Source organism: Fundulus heteroclitus, chromosome 13 (genome assembly GCF_011125445.2).
Source record: "Fundulus heteroclitus isolate FHET01 chromosome 13, MU-UCD_Fhet_4.1, whole genome shotgun sequence".
Taxonomy (NCBI): Eukaryota; Metazoa; Chordata; class Actinopteri; order Cyprinodontiformes; family Fundulidae; genus Fundulus; species Fundulus heteroclitus.
In genome coordinates, this window is record NC_046373.1 from 7,210,740 (window position 1) to 7,236,220 (window position 25,481).

At 39.0% G+C, this 25,481-nt stretch overlaps 1 protein-coding gene across 14 annotated transcripts in view; it reads left to right on the top strand.

Annotated features, from left to right (window-relative positions):
- The window catches only part of adgrb2 (adhesion G protein-coupled receptor B2), a 351,672-nt gene extending 328,544 nt beyond the window's left edge, over window positions 1-23,128 (top strand). For 3 of the 14 annotated variants that reach the window (XM_036144961.1, XM_036144959.1, XM_036144963.1), the window contains 9 exons: window positions 170-262; window positions 1,363-1,596; window positions 4,451-4,490; window positions 4,886-4,900; window positions 8,166-8,338; window positions 8,532-9,242; window positions 12,760-12,795; window positions 17,417-17,530; window positions 22,013-23,127. In XM_036144961.1, the coding sequence (XP_036000854.1) occupies window positions 170-262; window positions 1,363-1,596; window positions 4,451-4,490; window positions 4,886-4,900; window positions 8,166-8,338; window positions 8,532-9,242; window positions 12,760-12,795; window positions 17,417-17,530; window positions 22,013-22,108 (1,512 nt within the window). In that variant the 3' untranslated portion in view covers window positions 22,109-23,127. Of the gene's footprint in view, window positions 1-169; window positions 263-1,362; window positions 1,597-4,450; window positions 4,491-4,885; window positions 4,901-8,165; window positions 8,339-8,531; window positions 9,243-12,759; window positions 12,796-12,857; window positions 12,878-17,416; window positions 17,531-22,012 lie in introns of those variants that run through there. The other 11 variants (XM_036144966.1, XM_036144973.1, XM_036144970.1 and 8 more) reach the window with 9 other exon arrangements.
- Window positions 23,129-25,481: the final 2,353 nt, after the last annotated feature.

The following is a 25,481-nucleotide window of genomic DNA, read 5'->3' on the forward strand; positions in this document are numbered from 1 at the left end:
ACCTCCATCATTTACCAAACAAATCAAAGTGCCTGCACTAACTTCTTCCCTTTGCATCATCTTCTCCTCCCCTTCATCGTTCCTTCCCCCTCTTTCTTTTCCTGTCTGTATTTCCTCTTTCTCTCCGGCATCTCCTACTCGCTCCTCCCCGCTGTCCCCCACCCCGTAGGTGCAAGATGCTGTGCGTTGTCGGATGGGGGGATGCAAAGACGACAGTGAAAACTCCCCTGACTCCTGCAAGAACGGACAGGTGCAGATCATGGTGAATAGCATTCCATTTCATCCCGCACTGCTGTTCATGTACCTCAGAGTCTCAGGCTGTGCTTTTCCGCAAGCTTCAAATGCAATTTTTAAAAGCATGACTGCTATTAGTGGAGAGATCAGGATCATCCCCTGCTACCCCCCACCCTCCATAAACATGTTTACCGTCACAGGAATGCTTTGATGTTTATCCATGACCATGTTGTGGTTTTATTACTTGGTTTCCAAAAAAGCCACATGTACATCTCACTTTAGGCTTTCTAAAAAAAAAAAAAAAAAACTCACCTTCATAGAATTTTACGATCTGCATATCAATGCTTCTGTGCCACCCTTATTGTCTGCTGGTGAAAAATAACGCTACTGTAATTACGTCGTTTCAGACCACACACCTCAGCACTTTTTTTGACTTTTAACTCCACTTTCTTTGTCTTTACTGAAAGAGCACAGAGCTCCCGTAAGGTTGTTGTATGTGTTCCAATTGTGCTTAATAATGTGATAAATCACTGGAAGTTGAGTGCCTCGCCAATGTCAGTACGGTCACACCGCAACTCCGAAAAGCTGCTGCCACTGTTCTCCTCTCCTTCGTCCTCAGACCAGTTGTTGTCCGATGGTTACAGCTGCTTTTTGCAATTAAAGCACTTATTTGTTTTATTTCATTTGTTAGTAAAACGCATTTAAATGACTGTATGCACAGTTTGATGCTGAAATATAAAGATTTACCTAAATGGATGTTAGGATATGTCGCTAGGACTTTGCACAGCTTTTTTTGAGTTGCTCGTGGACACGACTGTTGTGTGAGAGACACATTACCCTTGACGGCATTTACTGCGATAGGTAATTTATTGAGGCCACCACAAGTTATGCGAGCACCAGAATTATTGGGAGCGCTCATTCAGATGTCCTTGCTCTGGCAGAGGAAGTCTAATTAGTTCGGAAGACCCTTGGTATCCGGAGTCAATGTAAAGATGCTAACCTTCTTGGTAAAGTAAAATACAAGTTGATTTGCTTACCTTCGACTGACACTCAACAAAATGGGCTGATTATCCTTTTATAACTTTCAGCTTTATGTTTGATGTGAAAATGTTCCCTTTTCGTCATCAGAGGGGCGTATGTGGACAGCAGCATGCCTCCCGTCAGAGCACACCCCTGTGTTTGTCTGGCTGTCACCCGCAGCTGCCAACACCGACGTGCCACCACACAAGCCAGCAGGCCTGTTACCATAATCTACCTAACAGCGGCCGCAACTGTTTGCTGGACCAGGGCCACACACATGAGCACACCCCATTACTCAACAATACCCACAACCACGCTCCTAATCACATCGGCAGTCGATCAGTATGTCATCTGTAGGGAAAAAAAAAAAAAGAAAACAAAAGTTACTAGTCAGTAGTAAGTTGTTGGTTCCTGAAGGAAAAAGGTGCAATCTGTAAACTTAAATATTAAGACAAATACATGCTAGTATTAAGATAATAACGTAGTTTACATTTTTGTTTACATAAACACATTTCATATACTTCCTGAATATAAAGCCATAATACAGGAATTCTGAATGGTTTGAAGGTACAACTTAGTTAAGTAAGTAAATCCTACATTTCTCAGTGAGCTTGACAGTATTATAATGTGTACTTAAAGGGTATACAGTACGCTAAGCTAAAAGCATCTAAAAACAAGCTCCTAAAGCAATCTATTTTACCAATATTTATGACTTTTAGCTACATCCTAACCATGTTTTTGTTAAACAAAACAAGATTTTTAAGCTTTCAAACATCAATTTTAAGTTTCAGTTCGAACTTTGTGTAAAGATTCTGTGTAAGAAACATCTCCTGGTTAATTTGTCGCTATGCCAATTCCAACCATCATTGTGTACCAACAAAGTGTAATTTCCTCAATACTTTCTTTTGTGTAAATGAGAACAAACCACGTCTTGCCTAGGTGTTCAAGGCATTGCATATGGTATTTTTCTTTGTAGGGCTGCAGGAATCGTGGAGATAAATAATCATTAGAAATGCTTAACATCAAATGTACTTTAATACACATATTAGTTTCTGAAGAAAATTGGGGATAAAAATGCTTTGCACCCTCTTTAATTCATGTATTTATTTATAAACCCTGTTTGAGAAAATTGGCTCTTATGAAGCATGACTTCTTTATTACCCCTGATGAAACCAATTTAACTTAAATGCGTCTTCCTCCTTGTAGATACTATTAATTGGAGTAGTGCTACCCCATTTCCTGGCAAAAGGCTTTGAGACAATCATAGAAAACTGTCAAATCTTCAGTTATCAACATAACTTTGAGTTCCCATGAAACATTCCCTTGGCAGGTACAAATTTGCACATGGTCAGCACAAAACATCCTGAAGCAGACGGTGCCATTTCATACCCCACTTTATGTGATGGGACATATGAAATTGCACTGCCTGCCATGAGATGTGGACAAAAAATATAAAGGTACAACATGTCGAAGATGCAAAATTACCAGCACTTATTCACAAGCACTTCTGTACCATTTTTTTTATTTTCTATGGTTGGTTAGCTTTAACTGAACCATGTTGCTTTGTTACATTTTTGGGCAATTGCTAGAAACAATTCGGAAGTATTATTAATGCGAAATTCTCAACAATGTAAAAATAATGAATATTCATTGAAAAGGAGAGCAAGCTAGGTATTAATAATCATTGACTTTCTCCTATACTTCAGTATGACTTTATTCAGCAACATACCCAACTGCTAAGCAGGCATGGTTGGTTTGTAAGTGTGCAAATTAAAAATAATTTCTAAAATGTCCAACTATTCTTGTAGCCAAATCAGGCTGTAGTTTCATCAGCTTTACTCTATTTTACAATTATTACATATTGCACCTTTTACATGTGAGTAGGAATAGTTGTGATGTAGGGGTGTGTGTGTGTGTGTGTTTTGATGTAGGGCTTAGCTAATAGTACAAACCAATACTCTTGGTTATCTGAACCAAGTATATTGCACTATATGATAGTTAAACTACAGCTACAGTCCAGGGCCTCACGGTATGTTCATTAGCCTGAGCTAGCGTTCAAGACTCAATGTTAAAATAAATGTTGTTGTTTTGGGTTTTTTTTCTTCATTTGAGGGAATGAAAACTGGTTTTCATTTCTGCCTTCTCCTATTCAGTTATTTCTGAATGGAGCTGTGAGTTGTTTGCAGACTAAGAGCTTTTTCTGCTGCTCGGGTGAGATGGAACACAGTCACTCCTTCTCCCTCTCGGTTTTTCATCTCCACCTTTTTGCATTCTCTCTACCTCGGTTACACGCCCAAACTGTCTAAAACCTGTAGCCTGCTATTTAAATAAAGGCTTTTGTAAGTGAATCCCACAGAATATAGGAGGTTTGCCTGTGCTGAGAGAGGGGATCACTACAACAGAATTGCAATGAGCTCCACTTTCTCTAAAGTTTGCCAAAAAAAGTGAAAGGTGGTTGTTTTGGAAACAACTGTTTTTTTCATTAGGCTTCATTATCCTAAAGAACAATGCAATCTTTGAATTGTTCTTCCTAAACTTTGCCTTAAAAGGAATGTCATTCATCTCTGTTTCCACAGCACCATATCTACATACACTCAAAATATTAAGTTTGAGTTGATTTATTTTTATTTGTTCTTTGGTTGGCAGCATCTAAAAAAAGGCAAACTGCATTTTGGATTTTTCCAATCATTTCTTTCTGTCAAGCTGTGAGACAACGTTTTGCCTCCGCGGGCACAGCAGATAATAGGTTTGCTTCTGTGTCAATTTCTGTTTCCATTCGATGAATGTGTGCTACAGTAGCGATACATACCTTCCAGAAGCTCCTCTGGTTTTCCCCCTCAGCTGTCTGTTGCCGGATCCACTGCTGTGGCACAATTTTGGACCATAGCAGCGCTGCAGCATCGCGTGCAGCAAGCAGATTTTATGTTATTCAAATCTATTTTTTTTTCTTTTTGTTGTCGTCGTTGTTCGAAAAAGGCTGTGAGCAAACCTATTATGAAGAAAATTAGTTCTGAAAATTTGATGAATGACCTAAGGCAATGCTTTTTTTGTATTTGATACTAATCTACTGAGTCGTAAAGCCTCTCCATGGCAACAGATCATATCCTAGCTTTAAAGCACTGAGATCCAATTACTCTTATGCTAATGTTTCACTCACTCATGCATTTCCTCTCTCATTCCTTTCCCTTCTTTCTAGACGGATTTTGAGAAGGACGTGGACTTGGCTTGTCAAACAGGTGAGTCCTCCCCTCCATCTGCTCCTTCAGCCGCTCTTTTATCTCCTTCTACCTGAGTCCCGTTTAGCATTGCAGGCTGTTGCATCCTAGGCTTGCTGATGAAACGGCAGGAGTTTATGCGCTACGTCCCCACATGGTTGTGTTCAAATTACTATGCCTTATCAATCACACAGATTCTGCCCAATAAGTGTGCGGCAAGCATATGTTTGGATGAGACTGTGTTTAATTGTGCATGATAATAACACTCGTCAGCGTGCTCAGACCTGTTTCACTCGTTAGCTGACAATGGTCTTGTGTGGGGCGTTTGGATGTGTTACAGATGTACCACGGTCTAGTGTGTGTTGTGCTTTGATGTATTAACACAGCCACTTTCCTCCCCCCCTCTACCCTTGCAGAGAGAGGACACCCATGTAAGTTTCGCACCCAACGCGTTTAACACTGCCTGATCCATTCTAAACTTCAATCATTCCCATAGAAGACTCCAGGTTGCACCCTTTTATTCTTTATTTTTATTAAGTGTATGCTGTAAGTAAGTACGCTGTCTTGCATTGTAAGTTGCATTAAAGTGTTTAATTTTCATCGGTAATAGACAAGACAACTTAATCTCAGCATGTCCTCTGTTAGCTGACTCTTTAACGTTCAAAGCGTTCGGGATTTTGGTTCTAGTGACGCTTGGCATAGTGACACTGCCGTGCAAGAAGCTATGAAGTCACAAACAGGCTTAAATCGGAGGCAACCGGACTTTCGCTCAGTTTTCTTTTTCTGAAAATGCTTCAACACCTATCCAAAGGGGTTTTGTCACCTCTGGTGGCTCGCACATGAGCAACCTGTAGTTGACACTTTAGTAAACACATGTTGTGACTGATTTAAGCCTGTTCGGAGTTTCCAACACCAGATGACTGCACAGGCAAGCTAAGAAGTCTAATCGTCTTCATTAGTTTTGGCCAGTGATTCTAGCAGATGGTAAAGTGATGTTATTCTATGTAGTACTTTGAGAAGTCATGTTCTGATCAGGGAACACAACGTGCTAAGCTCTGACAGGTCCTGCTGACTACATAACTGTTGGATTTAGATGTTTTTTTCACTGAATGAAGGAAATACATTAGCATTATTTTATACATGCAGAGTGATAAAGTTAAATCAGAGGAAGCACAAAGAGGTAAGAAGCTAATTGAACAGAAACTTTGATTTCTACAGCTTGTCGAGATTTACTGCGATAGTAAATAGAGATAGCAGGAAGGCTGCTTGCAATACAGCATAGGTTGTTCTACTTTATCCTTTTCAGTTTTAACTTTGAAAATGTTGGCAGGCTTTTGGAAATCTCTGTTCTTATCCAGATTGCTGTTTTTGAAACACTAAGTTTAAATTGTCAACACAAGTTATTCTGTTTTGAAACCATAAAGCTCTGTTTTACAGGGCCTCCTCTCCCATGTGTGGTGTGATGTCCCCACTGCTCTTAAATGAAACAATTAATGTTACCAGTCAAAGAACAAAGCCTAGACAATCGGTTTAATTCAATTATAATACTGTACTATAGCTCTCAAACAGAAATCTGAATCTGCAGTCAACATTGTGACAAACATGTTGAAAACCTGTAAAAAAAAAAAAGGCAGTGGATATATATATTATAATATATTTTATGTCCCACTGATGTAGATTTTACCAGTCAACGTTTCAGCAGAGCTTAGATTGGCCTAATTTAATTTTTTTTATATTTGAAATGTGAAATTATGCTGTTCAGGTTTCATCAGTCTTAAGTATTTTAGATGTTAAACACGTGTTAATCAAATAAGCTATCGGTCCAGACTCCAGCGCAAATAGGCAGCTGTAAACAGATGCCAACTTTAGTGTTGTTAGCAGCTTTTTGCTGCATTGTCAGATTGCTCACAAACATTTAGCATTCTGTCTGTCACACTGTCAGTTGCTTATTTTTTTTCTACCCAATATGGTATCAAGCAAACAATTATATGTGGTGAATAGTTATTGAGTAATGTTGGTTCACCTGAGGAGACATGTTTATCAGTCAAGGTTGTTTTGTTTTTACTAAATAAAGAAGCCAAGAAGCCTCAATCTTAGATACAACAGCTTGTCTGGCATTAAGCATTCACATTCATGTCGGGTGGAGGGCACAATAGTTGCTTCCCCATACTTTAGCAGCTGAAGCTACAGGCTGACATTGACCGAAGTGCTTGATGAGACATATTTCACTTTGATGAGAGAAGCTAAGAAGTTGTTCACGGGCCTCAAGCTATCTTAAACCACATTTTCCTGAAAGGTTATTCTGTGGTTGATTTTAAATTAGTTTTTAGGTTGAATCCTTTTAACTTTTTATGCTATGTTTTCGCAATTATGATAGTACTTTACAACAGGGGACATAAAAGGTTGCCAGATTCTTTTATAGTTCCATTCCTGGATTTTCTTTGTTTGGCATAGATATAAGAAAGATATGATTTCCCCAAACCTTCTCAGCTCTGTCTTATTGGTTCTTGCCAATAATATTTCTATAAATCTCAGGTTCTATCCTCAGCCAGTGTGCATGTTTTTATGCTCACTCACATTAAATTAGAACTTCAGTCTTTGAGTCTGACATTTGAATAAATTAATACAGCAAAGGCAGAAATGATTTTTGTCCTCTTTGGGTCACCAAGTAATTTATATGCTATATGGCTAATAAATGTCTGTGTGCGATAAAGGTGAGCATGGTTTCCAGCATGAATTTCCCCAATTCCTGTTTGCAATTGCTGCCGGACCGATGCAAGTTGTGAAAATAATGTTTCTAGAAAGCATGGCATGGCACCATTTTCCACAGCGGGAGCAAGTAGGCAGGTTTAAGAATGGATTTTTTCCTTCTAGCAAGTGTTGGTCGCCCACATCTTCAGTCACATTTCAGGCTTAAAGGGTTTTCACACACTTAAACCTGAAACCACAGGAGATACTAAAGTGATATTTGAAATACTTATATGACCTTGTAAATTCATTATGTCTTCCAGTCCCAGTGGAAGGGCCAGTTAAAGGGCCCCCAATTTCTGCACCCTGTTCATGCTGTGGGAAAATGGCTCTCTTTAATCTAAAGCATTTTCTACAAATGTTAAGCCACCGTAGATTTGTTTTATTAATATTATGCCTAAGTAACCAAAAATGCTTCAAGATGTGTTATTTTTAACCCCTTAACAAATATTCTAGAATTGATTTTCTTTTCTTTTCCTTTTTTTTACATGTTCATAAACAATAAAGAGATGTGTAAATGGGACACAAACACTAACACTTCTGCTGATTGGCCATTGTAATATACATCAACTTTTATGTGAAGCACATCTAAAGCTCTTAGCACATAGCACACATGCACACTAGCCAAAACTGTTAAAGCTAAAATGTGAAAAGTGAAGTGAAATATTCCTTCACAGATGCAATTTTACTAATTTGTGTCATTTCTAGATATTAAAACTACCTCTCTTGCCAACTGTTCTGTTAGATAAGATATATACATTACATTTTATTCAATATTGATTCACTTTTCTAATTAATTACTTTCTGTTTACCAAATTTAACCCCTTACTTATGAATTCCTCAACCATGCTTTTGCCCTTTTAAAAAACAATCTATTGCCCTTTCTTGCCATTCTCTAACTGTCTTGCTCTCTTCCCGACTTCCTCTGTCTCCTTTCTCTTCCTTCAGTCATTTTCAAAGAGGTCAACACCTGTAACCCAGCCACCATCACCGGAACGCTGTCACGAATTTCCTTGGATGATGAGGATGACCCAAAGCTTGCAGCACATCAGGAGGGGAGCGTGGGAGTCAATTTCAGCTCCCTTCCTGGAAACATCCCACCTCCAAACCTTATTGTACAGGTACTGGTTTGAAATATATACTTTTTTTGGTGTTTAGCTCATAGGAGGGAGAATATTAACATGTGTTCTATATTATACTTAAGGTACATCCCTAAAATCTACGTCATAGAGTTTGTTAATTTTTTTTGTAAATATTGATTTTACTTCCAGGAAATAGTTACACATTTTAAACAGACCATTTTTATCCCACAAGGTTCCAACTTTAGGGGGACTTAATGAGCTGAGCGAGACGTCCCTAAAGAAGGAGGTAAACGTGGACCAGCAGAGACAGCAGGGCCAGCCACGTAGCACCGCTCCAATCTACTTGTGTACCGAGAGCGGCCTGGGGTGGGCTCGGCCCCCCGCGTCCTCCAATAATTCGCAGGATGGAAGCGCAGGAAGTGGTGGGAGTGGAGGAGGAGGCAGTGGTGGAGGAGGGGAAGGAGACTACATGGTCTTACCTCGTAGGACAGTTAGTCTCAAACCTCCGGCACCGTCTTCGCAAGGAGGAGGTCTGGGACTTGGCGGCGAGGAGAAACCCCTCAACATTGCAGTGGAGGACCCTCCTTTTCCCCCTCCCCCCTCTCCGCTTACTCTCCATCCGGCCGAGAGTGAGGCCTATCCAGCGGATTTTGTACCGTCCAGCGTCGGTGACATGAATATCACCATGAACCTAAACCGCTCCTACGGGACTATCAAAACCGTGCCCCATGGGCATGGTCACTTGATGGGTCAGAGTGGGCATGTGCACTCCCACGGAGGACACATGCACTCCCACGCGCATTCACTCCACCTAAAGCCAGGCCAGAGGCCATCAGTCAGACAGATTCTGACGGGGGGAACTACGGTGGAGAGAACCCGCACCCTTCCACGCAACCTGGGAAGCACCAATGCCAACACCAGCCTCTCAGCGGGGTCCTTGGAGGTGAGTGAAGTGCTGTGGAAAAAGGATAGGAATGGTTCCCAGCGGTGGCTTGATTGTTCAAAGCTTTCGGCTGAGCCAATGTTTGATCAGTATAGATGTGGTGAAGTGCCAACCTAAGTGATGGCACAGTCATGGATTGGAATGGGTGGAAACACTCTGCAAAAAAGTCCAAGTATGTTGTATTCAGTCTACAGTTGTTTCAAACAGTGCAAAAAAAGTGCAAATTACATAATTTACTGTACATTTTCCTTGGTTGAGGAGAGCATGTTGATTTGAATCCTGAAATTCAAAACTTTATTAAGCATTTATTCCTATGTAGGAAAAACAGTTGTTCCCTCTACTCTGAAAGAGGAAATAGATAATAGATAATATTGTTTACATTGCAAATTAGATAATATTGTTTACATTGCAAATTCAAGAGTGTTGTCTTCAAGCAAGTCCATCGAAATTTCAGATAAGGCTGTTTCTGAAACACCTATCAAGGGACAATACACTTAATACATATTGTCACAATAGCACTTTAGTGTGCCTCAGAACAAGTCTGCTATAACACCTGCTATTATTTTCAGCTGAGTGGTATTTATTGCTGCCAACTGAGACAGCAAAATCAGTCATTCCCATGTCAACAGAAGGCTTCTTATTAGTTTACCATCTCCATGTGAATGCGGTACTGTTTGTGTGCAACACCCCCTCCTGATCGCACGAGGTGGCACAGCAGATGGACTGAGATGGGCAAGATCAGAGGAAATACCCCCCTGACGAATGTCTTCAGCCTACCGTAAACTTGCACACAACTACACAACCATGGTCATACGTGCATACAACAAAAGGCAAAGCACACACTAATACGAACCAATAAACGCATAAAGGTTTAAATGGTATTGCAATAACTTACAGATTTGATTAAAGACATGGGTTAATTATCTTGGTTGCTGAAAAAGTGAAGATGCCTCATTTGGAACTGGTACATAAAAAATTCAAAAAAGATGAGCCTCTCAGAAGAACTGTGAATGCCTTCATGAAAACCCCCCAAAAACAGGAAAAAAAAAATAGAAGAACAAGGAATTTGCTGAAAAACCCACTTAATCTAAATTGCTGCTATAATTTTACCCTGATTATGCTTGATTTTGAAATGGATAAAAGAGTGTGCCTCTCAAGATTAAAACATACTCATGTTTTGCTCCACAGCTTTAACATCGCAAAATGCAGATGAAGAAATTACAGAAATCTACTTTTGGCTTTCATTTTGCTTTTTTAACCAAACACACTAATGAGTAAAGTTTAAAGAGCGTGCAATCATACAATGCATGTTTAAGAAACAGTTCACGTGTAGAAACACGTCAGAAATTTTTATTTGGGCGAGTGAGTTTATAGCTGCTTCAGCTGTGTCCTCATCCAAACATGCTATGTAGAGCTCAGGTATGCATGTTGCATGCAAGTCATATTACAACGCTAACTCTGTCATGGAATTGCTCTGTTCAAGGTAAGGATCGGGGGCTAGTATTTGCATTTTAAATGCTGAAAGGTGATTCAAGAAAACTGAATTTGACCTTTCAGGTGGAATCATTTCACTTTGTAATCCAGAAGTAGGCAATTCTGGTCTTCAGGAGCCAATGTTCTGCATGTTTTGGTTGCATTCTCGTGCCAACACACCCATTTTCAAAGGTGGAATTATCTTCCCGGCTGGTGCTCAAGCTCTGCATGAATTTGTTAAATACTCATCCATTAGAATCAGGTGCTTTTAAGCAGAAAAAAACATCTAAAACTTGCAGGACACCAGTAGCAGGTGACTAGGATTTCCCACACCTGGTGTACATCAATGAGTGCAATGGCATCGGAAAACTAGCTAAGTCAACAAATTGCTCATTTGAAGGTAGAGTCGGCGATTTTTCTGGAAGTTTCCCCAAGATTGAATAATTGCGCATCCCCAAGACCATCTTACTTGCTCTTCCGCTCCTCAGGGGGATCGTGTGAAAAAAAATCCCCCAAATGCACTCTGGTCCTTTTTCTTTCTACTGAGGCCTACTGCTGCTTCTCATAAACGTGTATGCGGTTTGCTTCTTGTGACGCTCAGGCATATTCAATGTATACGGTGAGAGCAGCGGAGCTAAAATCAACAGATAACCGCTTAGCTAACCGGATAGATAAGCACTAGAAGTGCGCATGTGCAGCCAGTAAGTTAATTCTTACAAGGAACCTGCACACACACTGGCGTTAAGTGAGTACCTCAGAATGACTGGCATGTGGGACAGCCAACAGATAAGGCAATACCTCCAGAACTTGAGGAACAGAGTGGGGGTGAGGGCAGGACCAATCTTCTGACCTATCCCTGTACTTTGGTGCGAAGGGCATTGGTTGGTCAGAGTTTTTACAAGCCTGCAGCTCCCACAGAGATCTAATTTCTGAACCTCCTTTTTCTGAATACGTTCTGTGTTGACTACTGTCAAGATTGAAGGACCATGTCACCCAATATAGCAACAAGTGATTCTGAACAGGATTACCAACTATAGCTTTAAGGGTAAGGACTAAGGGGCTGCACTTGCATTGTGACCATTTAAAGGTAAACCTAAAATTGAACTGGCTCTACCTTTAAGTCTGAATTTGTTTATGTTATATATCAAAGGTGGATAATTCTGGTCCTCAATGGTATTCTACACATTTTGGACGTGTTGCTGCTCCAACAGACCTGGATGCAATTGATGAATTATCACCTCAGCCTGTCAGTAACTTCTAACTGCATGAACCCCCTAATGAGCCAGTATTTGAAATCAGTGGTGTTCATTCAGAAGAAGAAGAAAAAAAAAATCTGAGACATGCAGGACATACTTGAAGACTGGAAATGCCCACCCCTGTTCTAAATCCATGGCTGCCATGGCATTGGTTCAGCAACTCTGGCCTTTTCGAGATATGAGCACAGCTTTTAACTAACTGTGGAGAGCTGTCCCTCTCTTTGCCAAAATGCAAATCTGGCAGACAGTGGGAGCCAGATAGGAAGTAAGAGATGGAATGCAATTTGATGTAATGTGGGGGCCAGATGAGCTGGAAATGTCTGCAGCTGTTAAATTGGTGGCTTGTCCACCACTTGCGAAAGCTTTGAAGGTACTTAGAATGGACTACGAGGGTCTAAAGAAGATGAAGAGATAGAACATTTCCCATATGTTTTTTTGTAGGGGTTTTAAGAATGCCTCGTAAGAAATTCATAAGAAAGAGGCAACTAGAAACATTTTTGCCACAGTTTTAATAACTTTCTAGGAGTATGTGAGCAAAGAAATCACAATTTTATTGTAATTCTACATTATTCCACCTTGCTAATCTCATTCCACTGAAATAATTTGTTCCTTGCTCGACATTTGTAATATCTGTAATGAATTGGGCAGCCGGTACATGTCGGGCTTGCTCTTTCTTAACTGAGCCGTTGCACTGAAGGGTCCACAAAGAGATAGAGATCGCAAAAGTTCAGTTCAGTCTAGGGTAGTCATTGATGCTGTCTTCTCTCCCCTGCCCCCTCCTCTTCCAGAGGAAAAGAGTACGGTATTCTGAGCTGGACTTTGAGGTAAGATCTCCAACCTCATCCACTATCATATGCCTGTCTCTGCTTTCTTGTGCTTCTGCCAGGACCTAAATAACACAAAGAGGTGCAAAAAGCATTGCTTAACCCCCTACCTTCCCACCCTTGTCTCCCGTGCACTTGGAGAAGTCTGTTTTTTTTAGAGCTACCACACCCAGGATGCTGTTTCTACAACAATACCCCCCAAACTGTATGTCATGTTGAATGAAATTTTATGCAAGAAAAAAAAAGCAACTAATCACTGAGCTTTACAGTCCATTGAGAGAAAACCTGCATGCCTTCGTTGGGTCCTGGTTGAAGAAACAGCTGATTAGACTGCTTCATTTGTCTGGACTACCTCTAAGGACTGTTGGATCAGAGTTACAGTGTTTGACTTTGTTGATTTGGTTATTATATATGTGTGGGTACATAATGGTTTTGCCGATTGTGCTTGAATGGTTTTGTCAGAATAACCCCACTGGTCTGGGAACTTTGACTCTCTTAAAAGCTCTCCTTATACACGGAACTCTTATTCCTCCTTGTAAATTCTGCATCATGCTATTGCAGTTGTAAGAGCTGGATAAGAAGCTACAAATTGAGTGATATGCAACTCCTTCAGTACTTATTGCCACTTATGCTTAAAAAAAGGGATGGAGACCATCAAAATCCTTAAGTTAACTTAATTTTTATTTTAGTAGTGTATTTTGCTTAGAATAGAGACAATGTTTTTTGTGCATTCACTGGGAAAAAAATGGTCCTTGTCAGTGGCGGTTCTAGACCAAGTTTACGAGGGGGGCCAAGGTGGGGCCAGTGTTTTTTCACAGGGGCACAGAACAAAAAAGTGAAACAATAAAATGGCAATATTTAAAGGTTTACTATGCAACCGGGGTTGATTTTCCAGCGAGGCTCCCCCCAGAGGGCGAAAGTAAAAGTGCACTGTCATAAAGATGCTCAGCTGTTCTGGTTTCTCCGTCAAGCCAGGCGCGGTTGTTTTGAGCTTAGCAGACAGGCGAACGCAACGAAAAGTGGAAAAAACGGCAGTACAAACAATGACTAACACAGTGAAAGTATGAACATCAGGCTTCCCGCAACACTATCTTGGCGAGACGCTACCGCCTCGCTGCGGCAGCCGCCGTAGCGTCTCGCAACATAAAAAAAAAAATAAAATAAAATAAAATAAACAATAATAATAAAACTCGATATGCTTGCATGTTTATTTGAGGTTAACACGCGGTTCTTTGTTGCTTTCGCGCGTGCATATAGTGAATGGCAGGGCAAAAACACATGGAGTTCTCGCCGTATAGCAAGACCGACTCTCGCGGTCTTGCACGAGACTTCTGAGCCTGTGGATGCGGGCCGAGGGCTCCTGCAATTGCAAGTGCGGTATTTCCCCCACAGACCCCCAGGGCGGCCGAGAAAACCTTTGTTCAACCTGAAATGACTCATTTAATCATCCAAAACGGTATGGAACACATTAATTAAATGAAAAAATGTTGCATAGTATGCCTTTAACTGTGTAATAATATTAAGTGAGCCACTTGTGGTTTTGGAAGTGCAGGTTTCAGACACCTGATCTAGCAGTTGAAAACTTTGCCCCCCAGCTCAATACGGCTAAAGCTAAACGTGAAACATCTTAATTTCTAAATCCTTCTTAGAGTAGAACTCCATAGGTAAAAAATAAAATTGGTCAAAGTGACCAATCAGTTATGGTTTCTTTGCCATTCCAAATAATTATGAGAAGTTTATTTAATGTTATGTCTTTAGTACAGGGGCCATAACAGGGGCCAGTACCATTTTTACAGGGGCATGGGCCCCTGTTGGCCCCTGCCTAGAACCGCCCCTGGTCCTTGTATTTTATGGCTATGAATGATAGAGATTTTGTTCTTGTGAACTCTTGTTGAAAGAGTTTGCTGGAAATGCATTATGTGTTTGAGTTATTACTTTTATTTAAATTGATTTATATATTTGTTTGAAGGTGTTATTGATGCACTCTGACAAGGTTCCTTCATCCTTTGGAAGAGAAACAGGCCCACAGCATCATATATCCTCTGCCATACTTAATATTTGGCATGAAGGGTTTCTCCACATATACATCCCTTGTTTCAGACCAAACCCACCGAAACTGTTAGCTGCTGAAAAGGTCAATCTTAGTCTCATGTCATCAAATTACTGTGCTCCTGCAAACGCCCCAGTAGAGTTTCCCAAGCTCAACGTGTTTATATTTGTAACAGTGGGACACAGAAGGCTAATTCCTGACACGTCTCCTAAAAGCAGTTTAGCATGTAAAGCACAAGGGTTGTTATGGAGACTAAATGACTTCAAGATGCCACTCTTTGCAGCCGTGCTCTAACAATGAGTTTGAGAGATTATTTTACCTCCCTTATTATCCTCCTCACTTTTTCAGGTCAGATTTATTCCTCATGGAAACAGACAGTCATGAAATACTAATTTAAAGCTTCTGCTTTTAGAAAAGCAGTATGTTTTTGTTACCATATCCTAGCCTTTGGAAATCAACACATCTGCCTTACTTGAATGGCACGTTGTCTTGTCTTTCCCATTTTGAACAGTGGCACAGATCACGGGTCTCAGTAAGACATTATTGTTATACAGAGGGATAGACAAAAAGGAAGTCTTGGGGTATTAATTGCAATTTTAGCTTCTAATCAGCTGAGATAGAAATATAATACAAAAAAATAAAAATAATAATACAAGCTATTATTGTGCAACAGTGGGGGGATTCTATACCAGCAGGAAATAACTAATTTACAACAAAGAGAAAACACATTACAGGTATTAAAATTAACATACTCAAAAAATTAAAAATGTGTGCAACTTAGTAGGTTCATTTTAAGAAATGTAAAAAAAAGTGAAAAAGGATTAAAATCATATTTTTTGATTAACAAATATACTCGGATTAATGTTTTTATCAGAATTGTTAGGGCTGCCAATAAATTAGGTGCAAGTCATATTGTTAAAAAAGAATATTAGTTACTGTAGGACCTATCAAGCCCTAATCAAACTACTCAAATCAAATTTAATTTCTCAAATGTTTCATAATTAGAATAGTTCACACATATCAGCAATTAATTAACACTTCTTTAGGGTGCCAGTGAAAGTGAAGAGCACTATATCCTTTCTATAATGGATATATGTGATGACAAGATGTTAACTTTTCACTTGAATCAACTGGCAAAATCTAGGGAGTCAAAATATCTAACTTGAAAATCATTTATTTTCTTATTTGCTTTTCAGCTTTTGTGAATGTAACTGGTTTAAAGGAACCGATAATGATAAGATTATCTGATTTCACTGACCTTCATGTTTTTTTTTTTTTTTTTTTTTTCATTCCATACAGTAAACTTTTTAAACGGCCCTCAATGAAGAAATCACATTTTAGGGTTGTAGTAACTTAGTAGTAACATTCTTTGGATGCATTTCTGCTCTAGTAGTTTGAAGTAGTTAGGCTGCTTTAAAGAAATACAATTAAAACTATATTATTATGCAAGTTGAAATACACTGTCTTGACCTATACAGCAGCAGTGTCCCCAGTGTGTATAGCCCGGTCATCCATCTCATTCCAAAGAGATTACATCAGCAGTCTATTCACTACCAGGTGACCAAGTACTCCACTCATACCAAGCAATAGCTTCTAACAACCCAGGACAGCGGGTTGGTCATTGATTTGCATCTGACTTAGAATGTGCCCAGAAGGATGGGCATCTTATGTCCTTTAAGAACAGCAGCACAACCGTCTTGACCTATAGATCAAACATCTTACATTTTGCCAATCTTAGTGGCTTGAGTAAGGGTCATAAATTGTAACATCAAATGCAACCAAAAAGGACATTGCAAGGAGGTAGTGGCAATTTCCTAAAGAAGCAGACATAAGGGTGACTTTTTGAAGTAAATGGAGCAGGTTCTGCATACTGGTCTGGTGCATAATTGGTTGGTTGGATGGGTTGGGCTAGCATGTTGCCCCTGTGTCAGTTTCAAACTCATAAAAGTGCTTTAATCATTAGCTACTACCTAGCCAGTGTAGGACTGCTTCTTAACTCACTCTGATACATGTACTATCATGAAATTGGAGACCTGAGTTTAGCTGCCTTTGACACAGACATTCAGAAGATAATTTATTTTATCACAGTCGTGACTTTAAGTGTTTCTGAAAAGGATCAAACTGGATATTTTTAGCAGGTTGCATAGCACTGGAATAATTTCCTTTCTTTCTGATAGACCTTTAGCGACACCGACATCATCTGGTATTACAGTTCCCCCTTTTAGCTGGCACCAATCTGTATTAATGGCATTTTTTGTCAGTCATTGTAACCTAATTTTCGACTCAAAGGACTCATCTACAATCCCAAGTTCTAAAAGATCTTTTAAGTGAATGACGGATGAGCATGAGTCGGCAATCGATCGATTTGTACGTGTCCTTTTCTAACCCCTCTCCCTCCCCCCCTTCATGGCTGGAAGGCTGCAGTCCCACTGCCTTATTTTTACACATTCACCTGGCTGTTCCTACATTATTCCCTGTCATGCAACCTCCATTCTTTTACTTTTTCATCTTCTCTTTATTTTGTTCCTATTTGCTTCATTTTTGCTGTCCCTTCCTTTTTTCCCTTTCCAGAAAGTGATGCACACTCGCAAAAGACATTCTGAGCTGTACCATGAGCTCAACCACTCGTCCAAGTTCCACACCATAGACAGGTATAACAGGGACCCAGCCATGTCCACATTCAAGGTAAGACCATTGTCCAGAAGCCAGATGGAATCCTAAATGCACCCTCACTGCCAGTCACATGTCATCACAACCAGGCATGGGTCGGTATTAGATTATCCCGCTGTGATCCCCATATGTACAAATACCACAGATTCAAATCTATTAAAATGCTAGTATTGGTAGGGTTATTAGGCTGTATTTTTTATCCTCCTAAAATGTTTTGGATCATTTAAATGCATTTTAACATTAGAAAAAAATCATATCATGATTTTAACCTACACAAGCTAACAGTAGTGTAATATAAAAAACTTAATAACTTTAGTTATTCACATTTTTGTGAAAATAGTTCAACTGATTTTGCCACATCAAAGTCCTATTTCTACCAGACCTGTTGAATCAAGGATTTATTTAATAACCTATCTGAGAACATGAAGTAAGCTAAAAGATCTCATAAAGCAACATACCATACCTCGAACTAAGGAAAGTCAAAAGCAGTCGTTGACATCTAATCGTCTGGAAAATATTACAAGTCCATCTGCGAGGTTTTGGGACAACAGAAAACTGTGGTGACAGCCATAATCCACAAAGGAGTGGATTATGGAGTGGAGTATTGCAGGCGTGGTTGATCTTCCAAAATTCCAATAGCCCATCGGCACGTAATTTAGGATATCACAAAAGAACCTTAAACAATTTCTAAAGGACTGCAGTACTCACTTGCCTCAGTTGAGATCAGTATTCATGTATCGAAATCTGTCAGTCTGGACAAAGATGGCACCCATGAAAAGGTTTCAAACCAAGGCTAGCTCAAACGTCTGTCAAACATTTGCTGAAAAATACCATGACGCCATAGATTTTTGGGAAAATGTTCAGTGGCAAATGAAACAGAAGTGGACATTTTTGGACAGTGTGCTGCATATGGTGGTGATAACGTGACACGACCAGAAAATACAGAAGAATAATACAGCTGTTAGTCTGTCATTTTAAGCTTGAGAGCACTATGATTATGTAGCAAAGAAATTACCTACAGTATATCCACAACCCCACCTTTCAAAGGCTCAAAAGGCTTTTGGGGTGACCAAGTACAAAATTCCTTTGTAATCAAACTAAAATGCTATAACATGCATGCGTACCCTTCACACTATCTGATTTAAAACCTTTCTGCAAAGAAGTTTGGGCCAAAATTCCTCCACAGACTAATTACTTGTTATTGCAAACATTTGATGGATGTTGCCGCTTCCAGGGTGGTCCAACTAGTTTTTATAAATAGGAGACAATTACTTTTTCATATTGGGCTAGGGTTGTTTGGATAGCTTAATAAATTAAATCACTTGAAAACAGTGTTTTCTTAGTGTCCTAGTTTGTCTCTGTCTCATACTAAAACTTTGTTTGATTCGAAAAATTTAAATGTGATCGAAAAGCAAAAACAGCAGAAATCTGTATGCAGTGAATACTTTTTCACAGCACTGTATCTGTTTGGCTTGAGAGTCAACAGCTGGGTCCATAGAAGACATGCTGCTTTTAGCATGTACATTTTGTATCAGCTGTGATTTTAAAACAATGTTGCTTCAGTAAGAGGGATAAGTTCCACGCCTTTAGTGTCCAGACCATGACTGTCAGATGCCACCGGAAACATTTCCAAACAACCAAATAGGTTTTTATTCCAAAAAAAAAAAAAAAGTAGTCTTCTTTGAGCCAGCTGACTAGCAGTGTCCACTGACATCTGTAAGCGTTTAAAACCCGACCCATGTCTAATCAAAACCCACAAATCTCACTTCTTTGAATCCCATGTAGCCTTAATAGTAAGGAGCAAATTATGATCCAAAAATGCACTTCCATGCATGAATGAGCATAATTTGTGTTGCATATTTGCATTGTTACACTGAAGGTCTCAGATAATTATATTCATAAATATTCCAACCTAATCTTTTAGTCACTTACAAACATCAGGTACTCGTAAAATCTGATGTTTTCACCCTTGTGGTTAAAAAAATCTGTTAAAAAGTCAGGCAAAGTGGCGCGAACAGTGTCTACTTTTTTTTTTTTTTTTTTTTTTTAAACGGTCTGAGTCATTAACTCTTGTTCTTAATAACCGTGAAGAATTGAGCAATAACCACCTCATAAATGTTTCTTCGGAGGCACATTCTGGTCCATCCTTCATACTGTACATTAATTTTGTACCTGAATTAATTAGCTTGAACTCGATTTATTCCCACTTTTTGCCTTTTTTAAATACCTACCAAAAGAGACGATCACAGGAGCTATTATTGGTGGGATGATCAGTCATAGCTGGTTGATTATATACATATTTTGCAACTCAAAAGCTGCAAAACAATGTGCCACTCTTACCAAACCACGTCACTACCTCAGTCTGCATGCACACAGTAAGTGCTCTGTCACTTTATATGTTAAGTTTTGTGTGTGTGTTTTGTCTTTTTCTTTGTTCTTTAATTTACGGTCCTTTAAAGAGTCTCCGCTGGTGTGGTGGTGCAAGTTCACCGATGCACATGAGACACAGAAGCATCTTTGAATCATTAATACGCCATTAGCAGCAGACAAGACAGCCCCTGCTTGCTGCGCACTGACCTTCAGAGGGCCACTTTCATTAAGTTTTAAACACATGCTCCCACTCCACTCATCTGCCGAGCTTGAGTACGGCGGAGTCTGCTGGGGTGTAGCTTCCCCCTGCCATCGGCGGCATGCTGGTTCACATCTAATTTACACCAGCAGGAAAGGAGCAGGGGCCGGTCTGACATCTCCCATATTTCCCTTGCTATGTCGCGACACACATGCTGTACAAACAGACGCACACACACACACACACACACACACACACACACTTGCATGCAAATATGATTCCCCTTTTCAATCCCTGAGCGCTGGTGTGTTTCTTCACTCATCATTTTGATAAAAGTTGTCTGACTCATGGTTGATCCATGCCAAGCACATTTTTGCATAGAAGAAGAGCAAAAAAACAGAAGCTATGTGTTGGTAGGTTCTCAGTTTTTCCTATCACTTTCCATGTTCGGATGGTTTGATGAATGGTGCTCTGTGAGATGTTTAAAGCTTGGGATATCATTTTATGACCTAACCCTGATTTAATCATCTCCAAACATTTATCCCTGACTTATCCGATTTGTTCTGTGGTCTTGATATTGCTGTTTGTTCACTAATGTTTTCACCAAAAAAAAAAAACCCTAACAAAAAAACAAACAAAAAAAATAAAAAATAAATAAAAAAAAACGAGCCTTTCACAGAGCAACTGGATTTATTCTGAGATTAAATAACAGGTGGCTTCTGGAGGCAGTGTTCAGATTTTACAAGAAAAGAAGAAAACGTTATATTGTATTTCTTCTTTTAGAAAAATGCACTTTTGAATTTCTTATATGAATCTCTCAAAATTATAATGACGTTTGACAAAAACATGAAAAAAAAAGAATCGCTACTTTTTTTCATGTTACTTTTTATTCAAAGGCATTGTTTCTCAACACCTTACTCACAGCATACCGACATCCCCTCAAAGTGAGGTACGGTGTTTTTATAATCACAGTCCAATGGCAAAATTACCACATATAAACCAATTAAGAGAAACCGGAGAATGTATTTTCTTTCGCTTTGTAATGCAAGAAGGTCTGAAGTTGTGAAAGTAGACGGCAGCTTGGATCTGGCCTTTGCTTTCAAGCCCATTATGTTAAAAATAAGTAGGCAGTCCACTTACGTGTTAATAATTACATGGATAATTCTATCAGTGTTGGGCCTTTGACAGATCCCAGCTTGAGCTCAGCCCTGGTGTTGTCAACATCTCACTTTTAGAGTCACCCCTAAACACGGACATGCTGACTATACAGTAATTATGAAGATAAGAGGGTGCGTGTGTGTGTCTGTGTGAGTATGTGCATTTTGAAACCCTCACTTATTAGAGCGTGCATGTGTTTGTGTGTGTGTGTGGCCAACTGTTATTATATGTGGTTGGGGACATAATTGTATATGTATCCAGTTGTATTCATTTAGCCTGTGTTTTTTTTTGTCTTGTTTTGTTTGTTCTAAAACCGTTGTCTGGACATCAACTCTCCTTGTATGTAAATTATAACATGAGAAAGGAGAAAATCATGTCCGTTTGAATGTGTTTTTTTATATTGTCTGTGATTTTCACAGATACAAAGAAAAAAGCTTAAAAGCAAAATATAACAGCATCTCTTGACATTATCTTCACTTGGACGGATGGACACAAAGTTATTTCAAGGTTAAAACTTGCTCTTAACTTTCAAGGCTAACTAGCTGTTTCTCTAACAGAAAAAAAAAAAACCCTCTGTTGCATATCTGCCTACTCAGGTAGGCAGATAAAGATTACTTTAACCTTCTTATTGATGAGTCATCTGAAGGTTTGACCATACCTCTAAAAAACATTAACCCTTTTGACTTTTGCAGGTAACGCTCTTTCTCTCTGTGTTACTGAAAGTGACAAAATAATTTAACCTGCAGTAACCCCTATAACCACCTCAACAGGTGCCCCCTTCCCCACCACCGAGGCACAACACAGAGTCATCGCTAGCACGCAGAGCATCTCTTGTTTACAAAGAAAGTCAACGTAAGGCAAAGTAAAACCATTGTAATCTTCACCAAATAGAGCTCCATTAACTCCAACTAAAACTTAGATATGAAACTGATGTACTATATGCAGCAGTATTCATCTTGTAGTTTGCCATTGTTTGTATGTAGTATTTTTCCACATGAAAGCAACTCTTTAACCTTTCTCTAACATTATGTCTACTTTTAGTTGTACATTAGAAGCTGTTACTGGGCCTGTCAAGCTTTGAATTACTTCACTCTGGACATTTGACTGATGTGGGCTAAACTCTGTGTTAAAGTGATGTTTTCTTTAAGTTTAAAGAAGAGAAAATACTAAAATAGAAGGCTCATAGGCTAAAATAGTTTACTAGCTATGAATTAACTGATGCAGTAAAAGAAGAGGATGTCAGTATTAGAATAATTTGATGAATACAGCATGTAATAGAATTATTCTATGCAGAGCAAATTACATTTTTAGGTTGATTGTTCAGCTGTTGCGTTTTATGTTGTTAGCGTTCAGACTATTTCAAATGAATTTGATTCACTGTATTTACATCGTACCAACAACAAACAAATGTTGTTTAGGGGTACCTTCCCGTCAGTGCTAAGTGCAATTCACATTCAGGTATACAAAAAACAATTTGGTCAAAATTAAAGCTTCATTAGGGAGTTTTGAAAAAAATGTGGGCTGGACTTTTCAAAATTTTAAAAGGCACACCTTACAGGCCCTTCCCCCTTGCTCTACAGCACAGGGGAAGGGAGGCGCTACTGCCTCCCTCCACAACTCCTTCCCCACAGTTGAGCCTGCCGTGCTGCTCCAATGTTTACCTGTCTTTGTTTTTTGAGCAGGTGCTACTCCAGAAATTGGCAGTTTTCCTGTAAAGCAGGTTGTTTCCCTGCCAATTTATCACTCAACTGCAGCGGCACATACAAAAGAGTGATTGACACTGCCAACAACCAATCAGAGCTAGACATTCCTTGTGGCTCTGATTGGTTGTTTCTGACCGGGGAGTGGTGTGCTTCTACAAATGACAGTAGGACCATTGGAAGGAGCCAGTGGAGCTTTATTGTTTCCCTGATTCTCTGTCTCATTTGTAAGTCAGGACATAGTGCCACTTTTAACAAATATGTAAGAAATACATGTATACAAAAGTTACTGCAGCTTTAAAGTCCACATAATTCAGTTCAATGTAACTATATATATATATATATATATATATATATATATATATATATATATATATATATATATATATATATATATATATATATATATATATATGCATTCAGATCGAATTAGGTACAGTCCAATTTAATCCAAATACAGTACAGTGAAAATCAGTGGATCATTTAAAACCAATAGGTTACAAATGCATCCAAGGAATCTCAGTTGATTACATAGTTGATCCAGTAGGACCAAACTCTGTGTTCGTGTTTATCAGCTACGTTGGCTGGGGGGATTGAGAGGAAAGAGAAGGAAGGAGAAAAAGAAAAGAGGTACAAAAAGTGATTTGTCGCAATATTTCCATTATTGACCCTGACCTGGACGGAGTTTCAGCTAAACATAAGCAACACAACAGTGGGACTCTTAACGGGGAATAAAAGCAATGTCTGCAAGGTTGATAGCAGCAATTGCTCTGCAATTGCTACTATCAACCATCTAGGAAAGAGATGACATTCAACACAAATGCTGAGTTAGGGGTGTAGCCTACTTCTATAGTAACATATTTATAGAAAACAGCTCAGGATAAAGTAAGCAACTATATAAACTAAATACTTTGTCAAAAATGTTAGCCCTGTCCCAATGAAAACAGATTGTCCTTGTCCTGGTCAACTGGAGAAAGCAAATAAATCCCGCAATTATTAAAATTGTAGGTCCAAAGAAGAGATGAGACAGAAATACAATCTGATGAGATTCATATTGGGCTTGTTATGGGCTAATCTGCTACCAAGGGCCCCCAAATCACCAGAAACCTCCCATAAATGCTTGCATTTTAAAAGAGATCTAAACATTTATATATTTTATTATTTAGAAAAAAGAATACTATTTTGAATAAGACTTTTGAATTGTTTGAAATTTAAATTCAAGATTCATTGGAATTGGCAGGTTCACGTGGTAAACTAATAATGATAATCTATTGTTTAATTGATTAACACAGTAACCTTTTTGTCATGTTTGAGCTTGTTTTTTTCCCCACAAAAACATCTCATCAAATAAAAAAAATGTATCAGTTATTTATTTTAAGCTCAGCTTGAAACACTGATAGTGGTGGTTATGTCCATTACAGGAAGAGGGCCCTCAAATCAGATTCTGCTTAGGGCCCTTTCCAACCTTCAGTCACCTCTGAAAAGGACATTTAAAACAACCAGTACCATCAGAGTGTGCAACTGAAAGCTTGACAGGTTCTGCAATAGTACTTATATAGGACAGCATATTTGCTTCAACATTATTTACTTGTAAATATGTATAGACCAGAGAAAACTCAGTATAAAATGTTCCTGAGTGTAACAGCAAACAGTGGCAGACTATAAATCTGCTTCACCTAGCATCTCATCCGCGCTACCTGTCAGTGTTGTCTCATTGTGAAGTTATTGTATTTAATTAGCTGTAATATTTTAAGTGTGCATAGTTGTGCAGTAGTGTTCCAGTTCAGTGGTTTGTTACCAAAACCCCTGATGCTTCATGTTTTCAAATTTATAATAATTCCATAATATGTAGCCATAACTTAAAAAAGATGAACCTGCATAGCAATCTGATTCAACATTAGAATTTCCGTCAGTGATAAAAATGAATATTTATGTTGTTGTGGTTTTGTTTTACATGTTTGAGTGTTTACATGTCTTGTTTGTTTGTGTGACAGTCACTGTAACAATTTCTATGGCCGAGTCAACCCAAAAATTTCCAAACACCATAATTTGTTCCTAAACAATGAACTGCTCAAAAACAACGTTATTATCACTTCAGATACCATAATATTCTGTCAATATATAAGTTCCTCAGTGGAATAAAATAGAGTAACAATTAGCATTTCATATGTAACCAAATGCAAGAGTGAGAAAAAACATGATCTGGTATACTCGATCACAGAAAACCTGATCCACTTTCACACACAAGGTAAGTTCTCTGTCAGTTGTGTTTAAGAGATGAGTGGATGTCAGAAACATGATCAAGTTTTTTAAATTTTTGCACCTTATGTACTTTTAATGTCTTTGTTCAGTGGGCCAAAAATAGCTCTACGTGATACCCGTGCCACAAAAGTTACAATCCATAAACTTTAATTCATTTATTTAATTATGCTTGAGTTACATTTCCATACTCATTTTTGCATCCCAGTCTCTCATATTTACTATGAATTCAATGATATGATGCATTAACACAGACACATGATGAGAAAAACCTGAGTGT